The 18,631-nt window shown below is 41.1% G+C and overlaps 1 protein-coding gene and 1 long non-coding RNA gene across 5 annotated transcripts in view; one reads left to right on the top strand and one right to left on the bottom strand.

Annotated features, from left to right (window-relative positions):
• Window positions 1-3,581: 3,581 nt before the first annotated feature.
• The window catches only part of LOC144202177 (uncharacterized), a 48,905-nt gene continuing 33,855 nt past the window's right edge, over window positions 3,582-18,631 (bottom strand). For 2 of the 3 annotated variants that reach the window (XR_013327478.1, XR_013327477.1), the window contains 2 exons: window positions 8,089-8,218; window positions 3,582-3,972 (listed from right to left, as the gene is read on the bottom strand). This is a non-coding gene — a long non-coding RNA (uncharacterized LOC144202177). The remainder of the gene's footprint in view (window positions 3,973-8,088; window positions 8,219-18,631) is intronic. The other variant, XR_013327479.1, reaches the window with a different exon arrangement.
• On the top strand, window positions 3,612-18,625 carry dspa (desmoplakin a). 2 transcript variants are annotated; one of them, XM_077725211.1, is made up of 24 exons: window positions 3,612-4,036; window positions 5,082-5,166; window positions 5,677-5,795; window positions 5,884-6,031; window positions 7,741-7,866; window positions 7,971-8,030; window positions 8,106-8,273; window positions 8,338-8,442; window positions 8,584-8,679; window positions 8,767-8,892; window positions 9,374-9,532; window positions 9,735-9,889; window positions 9,968-10,094; window positions 10,166-10,352; window positions 10,446-10,624; window positions 10,699-10,880; window positions 10,952-11,090; window positions 11,428-11,621; window positions 11,720-11,882; window positions 11,972-12,055; window positions 12,153-12,260; window positions 12,475-12,573; window positions 12,651-14,465; window positions 14,963-18,625. In XM_077725211.1, the coding sequence occupies exons 1-24, from the start codon at window positions 3,768-3,770 to the stop codon at window positions 18,161-18,163; spliced, it is 8,094 nt and encodes a 2,697-aa protein (XP_077581337.1). In that variant the 5' UTR covers window positions 3,612-3,767; the 3' UTR covers window positions 18,164-18,625. The 2 variants fall into 2 exon arrangements, with proteins under 2 accessions (XP_077581337.1, XP_077581338.1); XM_077725212.1 differs by having other exon boundaries at window positions 3,613-4,036; window positions 12,651-13,148.

The raw sequence follows: 18,631 nt of genomic DNA, 5'->3' as shown, positions 1-18,631 counted from the left end.
TAAACTTTCATATAAAAAATGGAATGTATAAGACATTTTGCTGGAATTATTTTGACTCAAAACGGCATTATGAATGCCAAGTGACTCAGATTTTGGGGTAAATTGTCGTACAAAGCTGTTCCTGTGACGCAGAAAGTTCAATTTTGTGAAATGTGGGAAGTTAAATGTCAGACATCAGACTTCTACAGTTCTGAAAATTACACAACAAGCAATAAATAATGCCTATGTTGAGGCACTACTACAGTTGTGGGTGGGCTGTCCAAGCTAACTTGGCACAAGAAGTAGAGTACACCCTCAACTGGTTGCGAGCCAATCACAGGATGGTTCTAAACACAGTTTGCTATACATTCTTACATTCACACCCATAGGCAATCTAGAGTATTCAGTTAACTAATTTGATTTGGGAAGGTTGGCAATACATGGAACCAGTTTTGTGTGGGGAAAAAAAGTATAAATACTTCCAATGAAGGTGAAAGAAGTCAAATGCACTCAAACTGGGATAAATGTTGACTGATACCCTACAAATTTATAAATGCGTTGGACATCTATAGCTGTAAAAGCCAGCCATTGAGTTTAGGTTTATTAATGTTTGGGCAATTAAGAATCTCTTTAAAGTGATTCTTGGTGATCTAGTTTAATAACAATAACATGGTCACTTTTGTCTGCTATTATATCTAAACCACTTAACTGTTAAACATGAAATTCCTCCAGGCATTTAGGAAACATTTGGCCATGACAAATGAGTTTATGTCAGTGACAAATAATTCCGTATATATTACATTTTGTCATGCATTGCCTATTTTTTGTCCACTCAGCAGATGACTTTGGAAATGAAGTCACAGCGTTTCTCTCGCATGGTGGTGTTATAGTAGTTCTCGCATATTATAACATGGAGGAGTCAAGCGGGTGGGGTGTTAGAAGCAACATGTGTCACAGCTCAGTGTTGTTACTCGTCATTGACAACAAGTTCCTCCTGGCTTGCAAAACAGTGGCCAGTCTGCTCTATTACAAAGCAAATACTGTGTTAAATATTTGCGTCCTTCCCCACTAGCCTTGTCACTAACTACCTTAAAAACAGTACAGTGTAGATAATGTTGAATGTCCTGTCATCTGAAAAATTTTAACCATTAAAAATGGTAGACACTTGTTAGGCAAGTTTCAACTTTCACTTCTGGATATTTGTGGGAATTTGTGATGCAGGCTTTCATTCCTAGCAACACACTGCCTAAAAAATGCAATAAAGTTCACTGGACTTAGTGCTGTTGCTCCCTCTATACTTGTCAGATATCTCATACAAGTTCAGTCAAGTTTAGTTGGGAAAATAATTTTTAAAACACACACACACATACAAAAACAAAAAAAACACCTGAGCTGAAGTTATGTGTGGTAAAAAAAAAATGTTGGGTGTGTCTCAGCGGGTGTGTTCATCTTGAGACTGGCCTTTCCAGTAATTGAGGTTTAAAACAGACTGTCATCATAATTTGGAAATGGAGATTATGCTTTAGCTTCAATGAAACACACACAGTAGAGGAAAAATTCCACCTGCGGGTGTTGGTTTTCTTAAGACAATATGAGTTTACTTCTTACTTCTTATGCATAGCCATGCCTCCTCCTACTCTCTGCCCTTTATTTCCCACACGTTTACGACAGGACGCTGCAGTTTGCAATAGATCAGCAATTGTAAGACCACAGGGCACATTGTCTTTTGCTGTCACTACAGACATTCTACAGTATACGTATACATCAGGGACACCACAGGCAAATTTCAGTTAAGGACTCACTCCAATACTAAAAGAAACACTTATACAGTGTACTGAAATTCTCTCATTCATGCAGCTCAACAATTTCATGAAAAAAAACAACTTTTTTTGCAGTATGGCTCTGCAACACTAGTAAAAACATGTCTCACAAATATTTTCTTTCATGCCCAAAGATAATTGAAATACTCAGGGTGGAAAGTACCCCTAGTTTGCTAATAATCTAGTTAAATGCTTTCAAATAATCTGTGTATATTCATGATGGACACACTAATTCAGCCCTAATACTGAAAAAGGTCCAATATACCAGATTTTTTTGTCACACACACACTTCTGAAACACTCAACACAACCTAAATTAAATGTAAGATTGTTCCACTGGTGTGTGCACTCATACTATGCATTTTCATATTAACACACACGTGTGCACAAACTAGTTACTTTCTCGACACTTTAGTTACATGCATGCAGACCCACCCTTGTACTCTCTACTGTGTTTCACACAGGACTGACACGCCTACGTGCATGTTGCTGCATGCAAACTGTGCAATTAAGGCAGCGTGAGAGCGCATTGCCAGACGTGAGGGAAGGGCTGGTAACAACCAACAAGTGTCACCTGCTTTTTGTCACTCAACTTTCTCAAATGGACCTGCTTGTGACCTCAAGAATGTTGAACCTGGGATGACAAATTCTTTTCAAAACCACAGCTATCTGATTAAAATTTCCTCACTCCTCTGCTTTTTTTTTTTTTTTTAAATGGTGCGAACAAAGTGTCACCATACTGGAAATTTGTGTTTGCAAGAACTCTGCGTGGCACAATAATCGAAAGATTGGGTGCTAATAAAGTTATCCAATCCAATAGTTGAAGCAGAATGTGAATGAACAAGATCAAATGGAATTTTAAATGGAAGTTTTAAACATGTAGGAACATGAGACTTGTGCTGTAAAATTGAGCCTGGGCAACATTTTTGCAGATAGTTCTAGTACAATCCAAATGCAAGCCTGATATTGTTTCAATTTCCCAAGTTTTGCATGAAACAAACTTTCATTTATTTATTTTTGTTGTACAGCTTATGCTCACAAGGTGTGCGGGGGGTGCTTAAGTCTATGCCAGCCAACAATGGGCACCGAATGAAGAACACCCTGAATCGTTGAGCATCCAATCATAGGGCACAAGGAGAAAGACATCCATTCACATCCACATTCATACCCAGAGGCAACTTAGTGTACTGCTAGCCTACCCTGAATTTTATTGGGACATGAGAGGAAACCGGAGTACCTGGAGAAAACCCACGAAAACTCCACAAGTCAGTAGCCACCTGGGATTGAACTCTCATCCCCAGTACTGTGAGGGCCGACATGCCAACCACTCTTCCACTAAGCCGGAGGATTGAATGAATTTAAATAAATATATATGTATATATTGTGGAGGCTATACTTATTGATTTTGAGCAGTGATGCGGGTTACAACATGGGCCAATCAGAATCAGTCTGTATTTTTTTTTTTGTTAATTTAGAATTGATGGACCGGTTTACAATTGAGTAGGGAAAAATATTTGTATTGTATTTGTCAAATGTGATCCAGTACTGTTTTTACTTTAACATTGGAGCTTCTAGTCATAACAAATGGATTCAAGGTGTTCCATATGTGAAAATGCAAAGTACTACATAATTCCCCTCACTCATCAAAATGTGTACTCGCAGTCAGTTGTTCACTCCTATAGCAGTGAGAGAGTGCTCTTCTCTTTTGCTGGCTGGGAGTGAGTGTTTCGTAAACACTCACACACACACACTCAAAGGTGTGGTTTCTCATTTCTCCCCAACCCATAAGCGAGAAGCTTCCGCCTATTCACAGCAGACCAAACTCTGCCCACCAGGAGACGGCCACAGGGGGTGGACAAGGTCTCACCGAGAAATACCCAAACATTTTTGGCATTATTTACAAAAATCCCCTAACCCCTTGAGAACAAAAAAAACTTTAACTCACCGATCGCTCCACTTAGTGGCCGACATGAGCATGTTTGGCGGTTCCACGTCCAGGTTGGCGTCTATGGGCCAGCGGAGTAATTCTCGACCGGACTTGTCATCATCCAGCTTCAGGAATGAGGTATTCATGTCCGGGAATGGCCATAAAGGAGGGGAGTTCCAGATGGGAGACGGCGGCGGCGGCTACTCGTACAAAACTTCCTACTCCAGATCCTCCACGCACGGGAACACTGGTGGACGGAAAATACAAGTTAGCGTGGGGCCTGTTGGGGGCGGCGGATCTGGATTTGTCAGGTAAGTCCTTCCATCATTACCTGTTACATTTCATCGATTATCACACACAACAACAGGTGGATTTGTTTAAAATACCATTATACTGCGCAAGATGTGTTTAAAAGGCTAAAACAGTTTACAGATGGTTACATTTAAAAGAAAAAATGATAACTCTTTTGGGAAAATGTGCTGAAATAACACTATGCAAAAGAAATCCTTATTGTGATCGGTACTTTGTTTCCATGGGATTCTGTTGCTGAATATTGCGAGCAAAAGAGAGGAAATACTTGGAACGCCCCTCCCTAATTTCCCTTATCCTGCATTCTGGACGATCCAGAAAGACCTTTGGACTAATGCAAACTGTAGTCTGATCTTATCGTTAAAAGGCCTTCTTTGTGGATGTTATTATAAATGTATAGATTTTATTTATATGTAAATGAAATCAAGTCAAATTCCACACATCAAATGATCATCAATGATATACTTACGTGATAATAACCCTCTTAGGTAAAGTGCATAAACCCATTGCTTAATACACAAGTACAACAACAAAAATCGCAAAGCCCCCTGAATTATGCTTTACTCTTTCTTGTTGGATTCAAATATTAGAATGTGATTTTGCAGCATTTCCTTATACTATATTCAATGATACTTCCAAAGTGGTGTATTTGTTGCCGAAAATAAATTCTGACTTGATTAGCCAGCCTTGCCATCATAAAACCAGAAAAGTTTTCACCAATGTGTTTTTCATGATTCTTTAAATGTAAATCATTTAATTTCAGCTTTATTGAATAGTAGTTTTTAACTTTACACTATACAAAGCTTTCAAAACACATACTATACTTTTATTAAAAATGTTCTAATACTTATGGTCTATCAATGCCAGCCTCGCATAGTGAAGAGCAGAACAATTAAATTGTCTTCCACTGGCAAATAACATGCATAGTGTATTTTGTGATTTTTTTTCTCTCCTCCAAAATATGAAATACAGTTTGTCATGTAGTCATGAGTTTTAATCAAGTATTCATGACAAGATGGGAGTATTTATTGCTTTCTCGCTTTACAGTGGGGATGAGATGATTGAAACAACCCTGCAGATAAGAGCCATTTGTCATGAGTACCTGCAAAGAGCAAAAATGATCCTCCAGAGCGTAAGTTGCATCTCATTTGCTAGAAAGAAAAATTGGTTGGTTGCTGACTGCATGACACTAATAAGATGATTATTGACATACCAATTAGAATAGAATAGAGCTGCCCATCGGCTTGAATGGTTGGCACATCAGCCTCACAGGTCTGGGGTGCTGGGTTCAAATCCAGGCCGGTCCACCAGTGTCGATTTAGCATATTCTCCCCGGGCCTGCATGGGTTTACTCCGGGTACTCCGGTTTCCTCCCAAATTCCCTCAAAAAACATGCATGCCAAGCTGATTGGACACTCTAAATTGCCCATAGGTATGAGTGTAAGCGTGAATGGTTGCCCGGCATCAATTCAAGATGTCTCCCGCCTCTGGCCCAAAGTTGGCTGGGATAGACTACAGCACCCCCTGCGACCCTAGTGAGGATAAAGCGGTTCAGAAAATGTATGAATGAAAAAATATATATAATAATGGTGATTGCTGGAAAACACAGAACGCAATTTACATTTATTCATCGATGTGGCAGGGTGGTCCACCCGCGGAGGCCGAGAAGATGCTGGCGCTTGCGGGTGACCGTATAGAGCATTTAAAGACATTCGGCATGGAACTCCAGCAGATGCGCATACCCAACGATATATTTGCCAGGTGAGCGGTAGAGTAGTTTCTCCTGCTATTCTTACTTGATGACTTGGACTTACTCGGCAATAATGAATATTTAATTGTAATCTTGCAGTGTAAACCAGCTGGAGCACATGCATGGCAGTATACAACAACAACTAATGGGCATGATGACCATCAAATGGAGTACGGCTGGTACTTTGGCTGCCACAGAGGGCGGTAGGCTCTTCACAGATGCCATGGGCTGGATTAGCCAACAGAAAGTAAGATCATTAAATATGGTTTGGGGACATTTGGAAATTTAATCATATATAGAAGGCAGGGGGATGCAAGAATACAGTGCAATATGGCTTGTCAATTACAAGGCATTTCAATATATTTCCCAATTTATAGTTAATTTACCACTACTCTTTTTGTCTTTGGAACATGGTTTATGTGTGTTTGGGGAGTCAAGAACAAATTAATATGATCGTATTGTTATATCTCAATGCCAAGAAACTAGTACATGTGAGCTGAGGAACTTCATTTTGACAAAAGCAATATTTTGCTGTCAATCTGTAAAAAAATCTAAACCTTTTTTCATTTAAAAGGGCATCAAATATTTTGTGAATTTTGCCATTGGCTATTGCCAAGTATACAGACGATCCTTAACACTAATGAGATATGAATGTTTTCTTTTATAACATGGCCATGTTGTAACACGTTTGACGTTTTTGGCATCACCAGGTTGAAGTTGCTCAAGCTGTTTGAATTATTGCATGTCTCAGACTAGGAAGAGGGAGAATAGGGTGTTCATTCACCATTACTCCTCTCTCCTATCACTCCTGACCTGCTAGTAACTGAAACCATATTGACATACTGCCAAAACCCGATCTGCCGGTCACTGAGGCCTGAGAGTGAAACAATGACGTGGAAGGGGGTTGAGGTTGATGAGGGAGTGAGGCTTCGTGTGGGGGGGGCGAAAAGAAGAGTAAACCTATGTGAAATTTGACACTCATCAGTCAGATGTCAGAGGGACTGGGCAGGTCCACACATTTATGGGAAAATGTCCTCCTGACCTTTTCTAGGCTCTGCAGTAGTCTGAATCTCAGTCCTCACACTCTTGTAAAAACCTTAAAAATTCTGTTTACTGGCACTAATGTGACAACTGATCCGATTTGACTGCCTTTAACTGAAGTTTTTTTGTGGTGCTGGTGAAAGGCCGTCGTCATGTGTGGCTTCAGTTCAGTAAGCACTGAAGAAGGGAGTGGTGGGCGAACAAAGGCTCAAAAGAAAAGCGAGAGTAGAAAAAAAATGGGAGTAAAGTGCAGGGACAGGCAGAGGTTGTTCTTATCAAAAGACCAGGGCTGAACAAAGAGGGACATAGTTGGAATAGTTTCCTTCTTATAAATGGATGTTATATTGGTATATGAGGCCACCTACAGGACAAAAAAGATAATGCTGTATTTGAATTTGGAGTTCTGCTTCATGACTGCCTATAGCACATGTGTCAAAGTGACGGCCCGGGGGCCAATTCTGTCCCATCGCATCATTTTGTGTGGCCCGGGAAAGTAAATCATTAGTGTCGACTTTCTGTTTTAGGATCAAATTAAAATGAATAGTATATTTGTATATTAATTTACGGATTTTCTCCCTTTCAAATCAATAATTGTAATTTTTTAATCCATTTTTTAGTTCAAAAATCATTTTGTAAAATCAAAAAATATATTAAAAAAAGCTGAAATAAACATTGTTTTAGATCTATAAAAAGCTGAATATTCAGGGATTTTAATCCATTTATATAAAAAAAAACAACAACTAAATATTATATCTAAAATGGGCCGGCCCACTTTGAAATCAAGTTGACCTTAAAGTGGCCCGCGAACCAACCCAAGACTGACACCCTTGGCCTATAGCTTACCTAATGTTCAATTGTGTTGATGCATAATTTTCATTGTCTCAAACCAGGTACTAATTTAACATTTGGTTGCAGCGTATGATTCAGACAGCTCCATGGGGGGAGAACTCGGCCACCATCGACAAACAAATTATGAGCCACAACAAATTCCACAGCACTATTCAAAGGAGCCAGGAGGTAGACCGTGCTCGAGATGAACTGGTAAGTATCCACATTTATCTCCACTTTACTGTAATCTTTTTTGTATCTCTTGTCTCAAAAGTGAACTTGTGTAAAAATAAAAAGGCAATTAAAATCATCTTTAGGGATTGAGGGGTGACAAGTCCAACCTTTACATTTTGGAACAAGAATGGGAAAGTCTGCAGGTAGGACAAAATAAAACTATGCACCAGGAATTTGCAGTTAATTTGAACATTCATTTACCGTGCATTTGATCCTAGAAAATGTCCCACAGTCGAGCCAATCAGTTGCGTGAGCTGCAGAGCATCATCGAAGAAATCTCCCGTGCCATCATGTGGGTGAATGAGAAAGAAGAGGAAGAGCTGGTCTTTGACTGGGGAGACAAAAACATTGAACAGTACATCCCCAAGAAGCAAGAGAGTTATTCTGTAAGTATGCAGTCATCCTGCCACCCCTTCGTATTTGTCCTTTACCATTTTTTCCCCCACACAGAGGCTCATGAAAGATCTAGAGGAGAAGGAGAAAGACCTAAACAAGCTGAAGGTGAAATCAGATGGCCTACTAAGCAACAACCATCCAGCCTCGGACAAGATTGAGGTGAGTTGAGTGATCAGGTCAATTAGTGGATCTACATAAAGTTACATATGTTTAAAAACAACATTTATTTTAAGCTTTTATATTTAAAGTCGATACATAAGTTTTTCCAAAGCTCTACTAACGTGTATGTCATGCCCTCAGGCATACATCGGCATCTTACAAACCCAGTGGAGCTGGCTTCTCCAGATTACCAAGTGTATTCATGTTCATTTGAAGGAGAATGCTGCCTACAGCCAAGTAAGCACTAATTTGTCCTGCCTTTGAACAGCAGCAGATTATGTTCATGATACAGTATAAGGTGAAAAGTAACTTTTTGCTTCATAGTTTTTCAAAGAGGCAAATGAGACCTACGAGAAGCTGAAGAAGGACCGTGATAACATTCAGGCCAAATTCACATGCAACAAGAACACCCCACTGGAAAATCTTAAGGAGCTCCTACAACACTTGGAGGTACCACAAAGGTTATAATAGGGAATTTTACTCCTGCATTTAGACAAATGCCATGTTAAGAATTTGATTTTGAATACGATGACATTTTTTAGATCAATTTACCAGTCAAGGGTCATCTTACCTTGGGGTACAGACTAGTATTGATTTGGAGAAATGGAATAAAACAACAACAACGTTTCTTTCTGTTCCTCTGACAAAGTGCTTATAATGGTCACAAAAAAAAAAAAAAAAAAAACAAGCCCACTTCCTAAAAAAATGAGTACAAACATACATTTTCTTTTGTTTTCTTTGAAAAAGAAACAAGTCAGAAAATGACACATCATCCAAACCTAAATTTGCAGTCCTATTTGAACTAAATTGCAACAATTACCTTCAGTAAATTGTTGCTAAAATTACATTGGGGATTAGTAGATAACATTCGTAAATACCACATGTTCATTTAAATTGTTTTTGATTAAAGCACATTTTTTACTGTCCACAGAAAGAGAAGGAGCGCCTAATGGAGAACAAGAGACAGGTACAAAGCCTGGTCAACAAGTCCAAGACTATTGTAAGGCTGAAACCACGAAACCCTGAAGAGCCTACAACAAGCGGCAACCCTATCATGGTCCAAGCTGTGTGTGACTTCAAGAATGACCAGGTGAGCTATTCAAACCATCCCCTACTATACAAACCAACAAAGATTAAAACATTTGGTAAAATTTCCCATCAGAAATAACCACTAATTGAGTCAGTACAGTGACATATTTGAATAAATCCAAAATACCTTTACTAAGAACTTTAATTTGAGATATGGACTTGAAATATTTCGTTTTGAATGGGTTTTATTTCTCTTTTGACAGAAAGAGATACTGAAAGGGAACGAGGGTATACTGAAAGACAACACGCAGCGCAGCAAGTGGCTTGTGACAGGACCAGGTGGTCTGGACATGTTGATTCCTTCTGTGTGTCTGTTGATCTCACCTCCAAACCCCCTCAGCATTGGCCTTGCCAAGAAGTAAGAGTAGTAGTAGGATTGCATACTATTTATATGTCACAAATACACATGAATTCTTACAATTACTGTGTTCCCCAGGAATGAGCAGTATTATGAGGCCATTCTAGGCATCTGGAATCAGTTGTACATTAACATAAAGAGCCTCATCTCTTGGCAGTACTGCATCCAAGATGTCAACTTTATCAACTCTCTAACCTTATCTATGGTAAGATCACAACATTGACTCCACTTGAAGTCTGATTTTGCTCACATCCTATGTCGTCATTTGCCCGGCAGATATCTAAAATGCGTCCCGAGGAGTACCGCAGCCTCATTAAAAAACTGGAGATCCACTACCAAGAGTTCCTACATAACAGTCAAAGTTCTGATATTTTTGGAGAAGATGATAAACTCCACATCCGGAACTACTTTGATAAAGCCCAGAACCATTATGATACTTTGGTTATACAGCTGTCTGGGAACAGTGAGTTGTTCAGTTTACTTTAACTGATCTAGGCCTTTTTTTAACTTTCAAGTCCCTTTCTCTAAATCCTTCTTTTTTTTTGCTTTGGAGAAGAGGAGGAATCTAAACCTGCACCTCCCAAAATGCAATCACTCAGCATCGCACTGCTGAGCAGTCTGCAGTTGCTTCGGCAAAAATTAGAACTGGCTGAGTCTGGACTCACTGGCCATCTACACATTTGTTCCGGGGAAAACAGTTTGAAAGACTGCTTGGTTCACATTGAACAACTTCAGGTATGTCACTCACAAAATTTAATGGTGCTGAATAGAATAGTCTTGCCAAATTTATGTACAACATTGATGTCCAGATTGTGCACCAAGATCTGGAGTACATTGATGACGAATACCTGCGACTGAGAGAAAAGATTATTAAGCAGTTGAAAGGGATTCCTCCTGAGTCTGAGCAAGCCAAGTTTCTGCGCTCGGAGCTGGAAATCATCCAACAGAAACTGTCTGGTCTGAGGGGGCTCTACTCAGCTTACAACGAAAGGTGCCTAGTTTTCCTTTTTGCAATATACCATACCATCATTTTTAATGCTGATGTCACATGGTTGTTAACAGATTGTCGGCACTCAAGTCCTTGCTCGAGTCACTTCTGCAAGTTGAAGACATTGTCAAAGTCAACGAGGCCCGTCTGACGGAAAAAGAAACCACCTCGCTGGACATGCGTGAGCTGGGCAACTACCAGAGTACTTTGAAGGTTTATAAACGTTTTGTTTTCCTTTGCAACATTAATTTTTGGGGATATTAACAATCAATTAGAAGTGTGGTTTCTGGGCTAATGTAAAATAGAGCTGAAAAATGTTGTCAGAAATTTGCATTAAGCCAAAATGTGTAACATTTATTATGGAAATGTTGAACATAATTTTTACAGGCATTGATCAATATAAAGTGTGCAATGTAATAGATTATCCAATCTTTGTTTGAATTCTAGCTGAGCCATAACATTTTTTCAAGAAAACCATGTTTCCTCATGTATAGGCCACTTTGAGTTTTATACATTTTATTTCTAAAGATGTCAATTTTCTCTCTTTTAGCAAATGAAAATTGAGCTAGACTACAAAAAAGACTTGCTGACCTCTATTGAGTCTGAGCTGGCCAAAGCAGTTCAAAGCAACGGTCAAGTCTCAGAGTCCTTCCACAGGTGCGATGTGGTCTTGTCCAAATACGCAGAGCTTGTAGGTCACCTTTCTGACCGCTGGCGCCGCATCCAAAGTCAAATTGACACCCGGTTAGTACACTGTCACATCTCATTCTTGTGTTGCTTCTGGTAACACATTTTTATAAACATCCCATCTTCCTTCCTCCTCCTACGCTTTCCTCTTTCAGATTGTGGGATTTGGAGAAGCATGAAAAGCAGCTGACTAATTACCAGCAGAAAAGTGCTTCCATGGACCAGTGGATAAACAATGCCCGGAAGCGCCAGGACTCCCTTCAGAGTGGTAAACTCACTAACATCCAGATGGTGATGGACTACCTAAACCAGCAGAAGGCATGTTTCCACCATTGTTTACTTACTTGTTTACATATATATACTGTGAACTGGAAAAGTGTCATTTATAATTTGATATACCCCCAAAGATACTTTATGGTGAAATTAAAGGAAAGAAAGACAATGTTGAGGACGTCCAGAAAGATTCAGACACATACGCTGGCTGCATTAAGGTTGGTTAGGTTTAAACACTCCACTCTCAGCATAACACAATGCCTTAAGCACAAATAAACAACCTTATTTTCATCCCTCTTTCTTCACATTGTGCAGGACTATGAGCTGCAACTGGCTTCTTACAGTTCTGGCCTAGAAACACTCCTTAATATTCCAATCAAGAGAACCATGCTGAAGTCCCCCGCTACTGTTATCAGACAAGAGGTATGTTTTAAAGTTATTTAGTCAGTACATTAATTCAATTATTTCTACAATATATGTTTCAAATCCTGTGATGTCATTGTCAAGACAGTTTTGTTGAAAGTGTTTCTTCACTAAATAAAAGATTGGCATCTTAGTAGGCCTCCAGCCCTCAAGTAACCAGGTAGAATTCTTTACTATACAGGAAAGCTCATTCTGTAATTTTACTTCCTATCAGGCTTCTGACCTCCAGTCCCACTATATTGAGCTCCTTACTCGCTCAGGTGACCACTACAAGTTTCTTGGGGAGTTGTTGAAGAACATGGAAGAGCTGAAGGTAAAATTGGATACTATTCAATATGTTCGATGAAAGATCAAATATCACGGTGACCTAAAAGAGTTGTCCATTCACAGATTAGAAACACCAGGATTGAGCTGCTAGAGGAGGAACTAAGGCGCCTCAAGGAGCAGCTCGGAGATAGTGGCGGGAAAAATAAGTCTCAAGAGGATGCCTTGGCCCGCCTCAAGCTAGAGCTCAGCCAGTCAAAAGACCAGCTCATTTCCCTAGAAGAAGTGAAGAGATCCATCTCAATACAAGTGAGCAGTGCTCAGGAGACCATAGAAGGTGCCCACGGTCAGATCCAAGATTTGAATGACCAGCTCAAACGCATTAAGTACCAGCTGGAGGAAGAAAAGAGGAAAAAACGACTTGCCGAAGAGCGCTACACCAGCCAACAAGAAGAGTATGAGGGCACTGTCCGCCGCAGACAGAAAGAGCTGGATGAACTAAACTGGATCAAGATTGACCTGGAAAAGACTGTCAACGACAAGGAACGAGAACTTGAGAGGCTGAAGATACTGCTGGAGGAGGAGGCGGCACTACGCCGCAATGCCGAATCGGATATTTCAAAGGTAAGAACACAGTACACCCAGGAGATCAGTCAACTTAAGAAAACATATGAGACCCAGATCCACGTGACCAAGACCACAATCCTGAAAGCCTCGCAGCAGAAGGACGAGGACTCGGATGAGTTGAGGCGGCAGTACGAGAAGCTCACTGGAGAGAAGAGAGGTCTTGAAGATGAGCTGCGGAGACTCAAACTCTCCATCTCCCATGCCGAAGAGCAGAAAAACAGAGCAGAAATAGAGACCAACCAGCAGAAGAATTCATTGACTCAAGAGATAAGGATGCGGAGTGAGCTGGAGGTGCAAATCAGGAACATCACTCAACTGAGATCTGATGATGAGCTCAAGCTAAAGGAAGCTAACAAAAATATTCAGGAAAAAGCTCGTCAGATCAGCATGCTCACACGAGAGGTAGAAGAGGAAGGAAAGAAGAGGAGGGCCTTGGAATTGGAAATCAACGCGCTACGGCAATCTGAAGTAGAGCTCAGCGCCAGGAACGATTCCTTCCAGGAGACGATTAATAAATTAAAATTGTCTGAGAAGGAGATCCGTATCATCCGGGTGGAATTAGAAAAGCAGACAAGTGACCGAAACAAGGCAGAGCAAAATTCTGTGAGGCTCCAGAGCCGTATCCGGGAACTACAGTGCTCTCTGGATGGCACGACAGCAGAGGTAGAGAAGCAAAAGAAGGCAACGCAAGAAGAGTTCACGCGTAGAAAGAGGCTGGAGTCAGAGCTAGAAAGGGTAATGCAATCTTGCAAAGAATACACCACCACTATCACAAGCCTCAAGTCAATGCATCTCCAAGTGTCAAACAAAGAAACAAAGTATGAACAAGATCTCAGAGCTCTTCAGGAAGCTTGGGACAAGAGCCTAAGGGAGCACAAACTTACCAAAGACGAACTGGCTGCTGTAAAAGCCGAGCTGAAGGCAGTGAAACAGAAGCTTCACCATGATCAACTCCAGATTGTGGAACTAACTCAGCGCAGTGAAAATTTGTACAAAACCATTGAGGACAAAAGCCACCAACTTAACAATTGCACAGTTGAAATAGAACGTTTGAAGGTTCTGAAAGACAATCTGACAAAGGAGAAACTGAGGTTGGAGGATGAGTTAAGGATTGTTAGGCAGGAAAGGGATCAGCTGAAGCTAAGCAGGGACGCCATCGATGGGGAAAATGTATCTCAGATTTCAGCCTTGCATGTCCAACTTCAGAGTAGTAACAAGAGGACAGCCGAGCTCCAGGCTCTCATCAACGACCTGACCAAGGAGAGAGAAAAGCTTATGGTCGAAATAGACAAATTCCAAAAGCAGTCCTATGAGGTATTTTGAGGTTTTGTTTGCACTGAAGGAATGCCTCTGCATAATTTCACCTTTTCATTTTCTGCACATGCATGAACATTAATAGAGATTCAGGACTAAACATAAAGTATTTGTGCTTTACTATCAAACACACGATGACAGTATTTGATTCCTGCTGCTTCTCAGAATTGCATGTGCTTTTAACTATAACCAGTCATAGAATGCAACTTATACTACCAGGGGTGGGAAAATTGATTCACTAAATTCGAACTTGAGACTTAATTGCAGTTTTGACACATTGTCTGTGACTTACTCCCACCTCTGATGTATACTTGTACGCATAGTAGTATTTTTACAGTAGATGCTTGGAACCCAATCATAGTCCATTCTTAGAGGCAGTTCCTTTTGTTCAGAGCTTAAATGCATTACAATCAAATATGACAATTACGCTATGCGATCATCTAAGTTTCAGCTGCTCTTTGCTCATTTAACTTTCTTGTTTGCTCATTTGTCCACAGACATCCATGATGGTGCACGAGTCTCAAAGCAAGTACAGTGTGGTGTTGCTTGAGAGAGATGATTTGCTTTCCAAGCTCAAGTTGCTGGAACAGGACAAACTCCGTCAGAAGCGCCTTGAAGACGAACTGTCCCGAATCAAACACTCTCTGGAAACTGAGCTTCGCAATAAGCAGCGTTTGATCGACGAGAAAAATAATGTGCTAAAGGATTTCAACCTTTTGAAGAGCCAATTTGAGCTTAAAGAGACTCACCTCAGGCAGTGGGAGTTGGATAGGTCGAAGACAGATCAAGATAGGTTGTCTCTCAAGAATGAGATTGAGAGGTTGATGAGAGAGCTGAGAACTGTTGAGGAACGCTATAAGAGCAGGCTGATGACCTCTGAGACAGAGGTGACAGAACTTTCTCACAAGAGAGATGTTCTGCTAAGGGAGATAGAGAAGTTACAGAGAAGGCCGAGTACGTTGAGCAGACAGACGCAGACAGATATGAAGATTGCAACAATTGACCCTTCTAAGCTTGTATTTGATGGGGTACGCCGCAAAGTCACAGCCCACCAGCTGTGTGACTGCGGTATCATCAGCAAGGCAACACTAGAACTGCTGCTGCAAGGGAAGAAGACAGTTGACGAGGTAGCCGTTGATATCCAGGTAAATCTAAAGGGTAGAGGCATTATTGCCGGCATGAAAACAGCTTCTCAAGGGAAAATCCCATTCACCGAAGCCAAAAACAAAAATCTCCTCAGCCCTGAGAGTGCGCTTATGTTGTTGGAGGCCCAAGCAGCAACAGGCTACATAGCAGACCCTGCTTTTAATGACAAGATGCCCGTGGATACTGCTTGTTCCAGAGGCATCGTGGACACACAAGACAGAGACAGCTTGATCAAAGCTGAAGCTGCAAGTGTTGGTTTCAAAGATCCTCACACAGGTAAAGTGCTATCTGTAGGCCAGGCTTGCAAAAAAGGCCGCATCGACAAGGAGATCACACTCCGCTTGCTCCAAGCTCAGGAATCTGTTGGAGGTATATTGGACCCCGTTCTGAGTGTGTTCCTGCCGAAAGATTTGGCCCTGGATCGCAATCTTATTGACGAGGAGCTCTACAGGGCTTTGAACAGAAAACCTGCACTTTATATTGATCCTACAACAAAAGAAAATATAAGTTATAGTGACCTTAGGAAAAAGTGTAGTGTGGAACCTGTCCATGGTTTACTCTTGCTTCCTTGCCAAGAAAAGCCCTTGACTGTAAAGGGTATTCGTGGAGACGTCAATGTGAACAAACTGGTGGATTCGGAATTGATTACCAAAAGTGATTGGAATAAGCTGACCGAAGGTACAATCACTATTCAAGAAATTGAGAAGAATCTAAAGTCTTACCTTAGAGGATCCACCTGTATTGCAGGGATCTATGATGAGGCCAAAGACAGAATATATCCTTTTTATCAAGCAATGAAGGAAGGTATGCTTATGAAAGGAACCACTTTAGAGCTTCTTGAAGCCCAAGCTGCATCTGGCTTCGTTGTTGACCCGGTCAACAATGTCTTCTTGACAGTAGATGAGGCCACAGAGAGAGGTCTTATAGGAAAGGAATTTAAGAATAAATTGCTATCAGCAGAAAGAGCAGTCACTGGATACGAAGACCCTTCAACGAGGGAGAAAATCTCCCTTTTCGAGGCTATTGAAAAAGAACTGATTGAGAGAGGCCATGGAATCCGTCTTCTTGAGGCTCAGATTGCCAGCGGTGGGATTATTGACCCGAAAGGAAGCCATCGCATCGATGTCTCTGTTGCTTACAAACGAGGATATTTTGATGAGGAGATGAATGAAATACTATCGTATGAAGGGGATGACACAAAAGGGTTCTTTGACCCCAACACAAAGGAGAACTTAACCTATATCCAGCTGAAGGAGAGGTGCATTACTGATCCACAGACTGGCCTTGTACTCCTCCCTCTTAAAGACAAAACAAAAGCTCAAACATTACAGGAGACTCGAAGCAACGTTCTCCGCAAGAGGCGTGTAGTGATTGTTGACCCAGACACCGGTCTGGAGATGTCCATAAGGGAAGCCTATAACCGTGAGTTGATCGACCGTGACACCTTTCTGGACTTGTCAGAACAGGAATGTGAATGGGAAGAAATCACCATCAAGGGATCAGACGGCGCTACACGCTTGGTAATAGTCGATAGAAAGACGGGAACCCAATATGACATACAGGACTCCTTGGAACGTGGCATTGTTGACCAGAACACGCTGGATAAGTATCGGGAAGGAAAATTAACATTGACCCAGTTTGCTGACCACGTATCTAGCAGAAGCAGTAGCAGCGAGATGACAATTACAACCAGCAGTGCTGAAGATGTGATTACTTGCACCAGTCCCACCCAGGCTAGACCGTCCTCTCCTACCGTTCGTAAACGCTTTGACAGTATTTCCATAACAGTCTCTCCCCCTGAGATGTTTGATGACCAGAGCCCGGTGGCTGCCGTTTTTGACACCGAGACTTTGGAGAAAATAACCATTCCCGAAGCACACCGAAGAGGCATAGTGGATACCCTTACAGCACAGAGGCTCCTGGAGGCTCAGGCATGCACTGGAGGAATCATCAATCCAGCAACTGGCCAGAGGCTAACGCTGAATGAGGCTGTCCATCAGTGTGTCCTGGACGAAGCCATGGCCAATAAGCTGAAGGCCTCACAGAAAGCTTACATGGGTTTTGAGGATGTAAAAACTAAGAGAAAGATGTCTGCAGCAGAAGCAGTGAAAGAGACATGGCTACCATACGAGGCTGGGCAACGGTTCCTGGAGTTTCAATACTTGACCGGAGGCCTGGTAGATCCTAGCACTGGACAACGCATTTCCATGGAGGAGGCCATTCGTAAAAATTGGCTGGATGGGCTCGGGGCGCAGAAACTTCAAGATGCCCGTAACTATCCAAAAAACCTGACCTGTCCCAAGACCAAACTGAAGATCTCCTACAAGGAAGCCATGGATGGCTGCATGGTGGAAGAGAGCAATGGTATGAAGTTGCTGCAGGCCACCTCAGTGTCATCGAAGGGACTCAGCAGCCCTTACAATGTCTCCAACCCAAGTTCGCGGTCTGGATCTCGGACTGGATCCAGAAGTGGATCTCGGAGAGGCAGTGTAGATTATACATCGACGTACGCCTGCTCCTTCTCATCCATCAGTACAGGTGCCACCTACTAATTCTCTTTACTAGTCCAGATTCAAACAACATGCCATTAGTAAAGCTTTATATTTTTAACAACAATGTTTAACATTTTTCAAAGGGTTTTCTGGTATATAAGGGATGTTTTAAAAATTGAACATGATTCTGTATTTGGCTGTTTTTTTTAACATACGTAGTATGCTTACTATAATTCACTGACTTGCATAAATGAATATTTTGTATTTTTAATATATGGCTTTTTAGGGCAGTTTTGTTTGAAAATGTTTTTTTTCCAGTTTTGTTCCTTCTTTGTCTTGTATAACAGTTTGTTGGAATGTGAGTTTTGATGTGTTTTATCCTTAAAGCAAAAACACATTAATATTCAATAGCTATAGTGCATTTATGCATTGACTTGGTAAAGTACTGATCAGCATTTGAAAATACTACTGCCACCATATTTTACTAAAAGTGACTGGAAAAGAATAAAGGCCTTAATTCCATTTTTT

The sequence above is a fragment of the Stigmatopora nigra genome, chromosome 9, assembly GCF_051989575.1.
Source record: "Stigmatopora nigra isolate UIUO_SnigA chromosome 9, RoL_Snig_1.1, whole genome shotgun sequence".
In the NCBI taxonomy this organism is placed as follows: domain Eukaryota; kingdom Metazoa; phylum Chordata; class Actinopteri; order Syngnathiformes; family Syngnathidae; genus Stigmatopora; species Stigmatopora nigra.
Note: the sequence above shows the minus strand (reverse complement) of the source record. Positions and strands in the feature narration are given on the sequence as shown.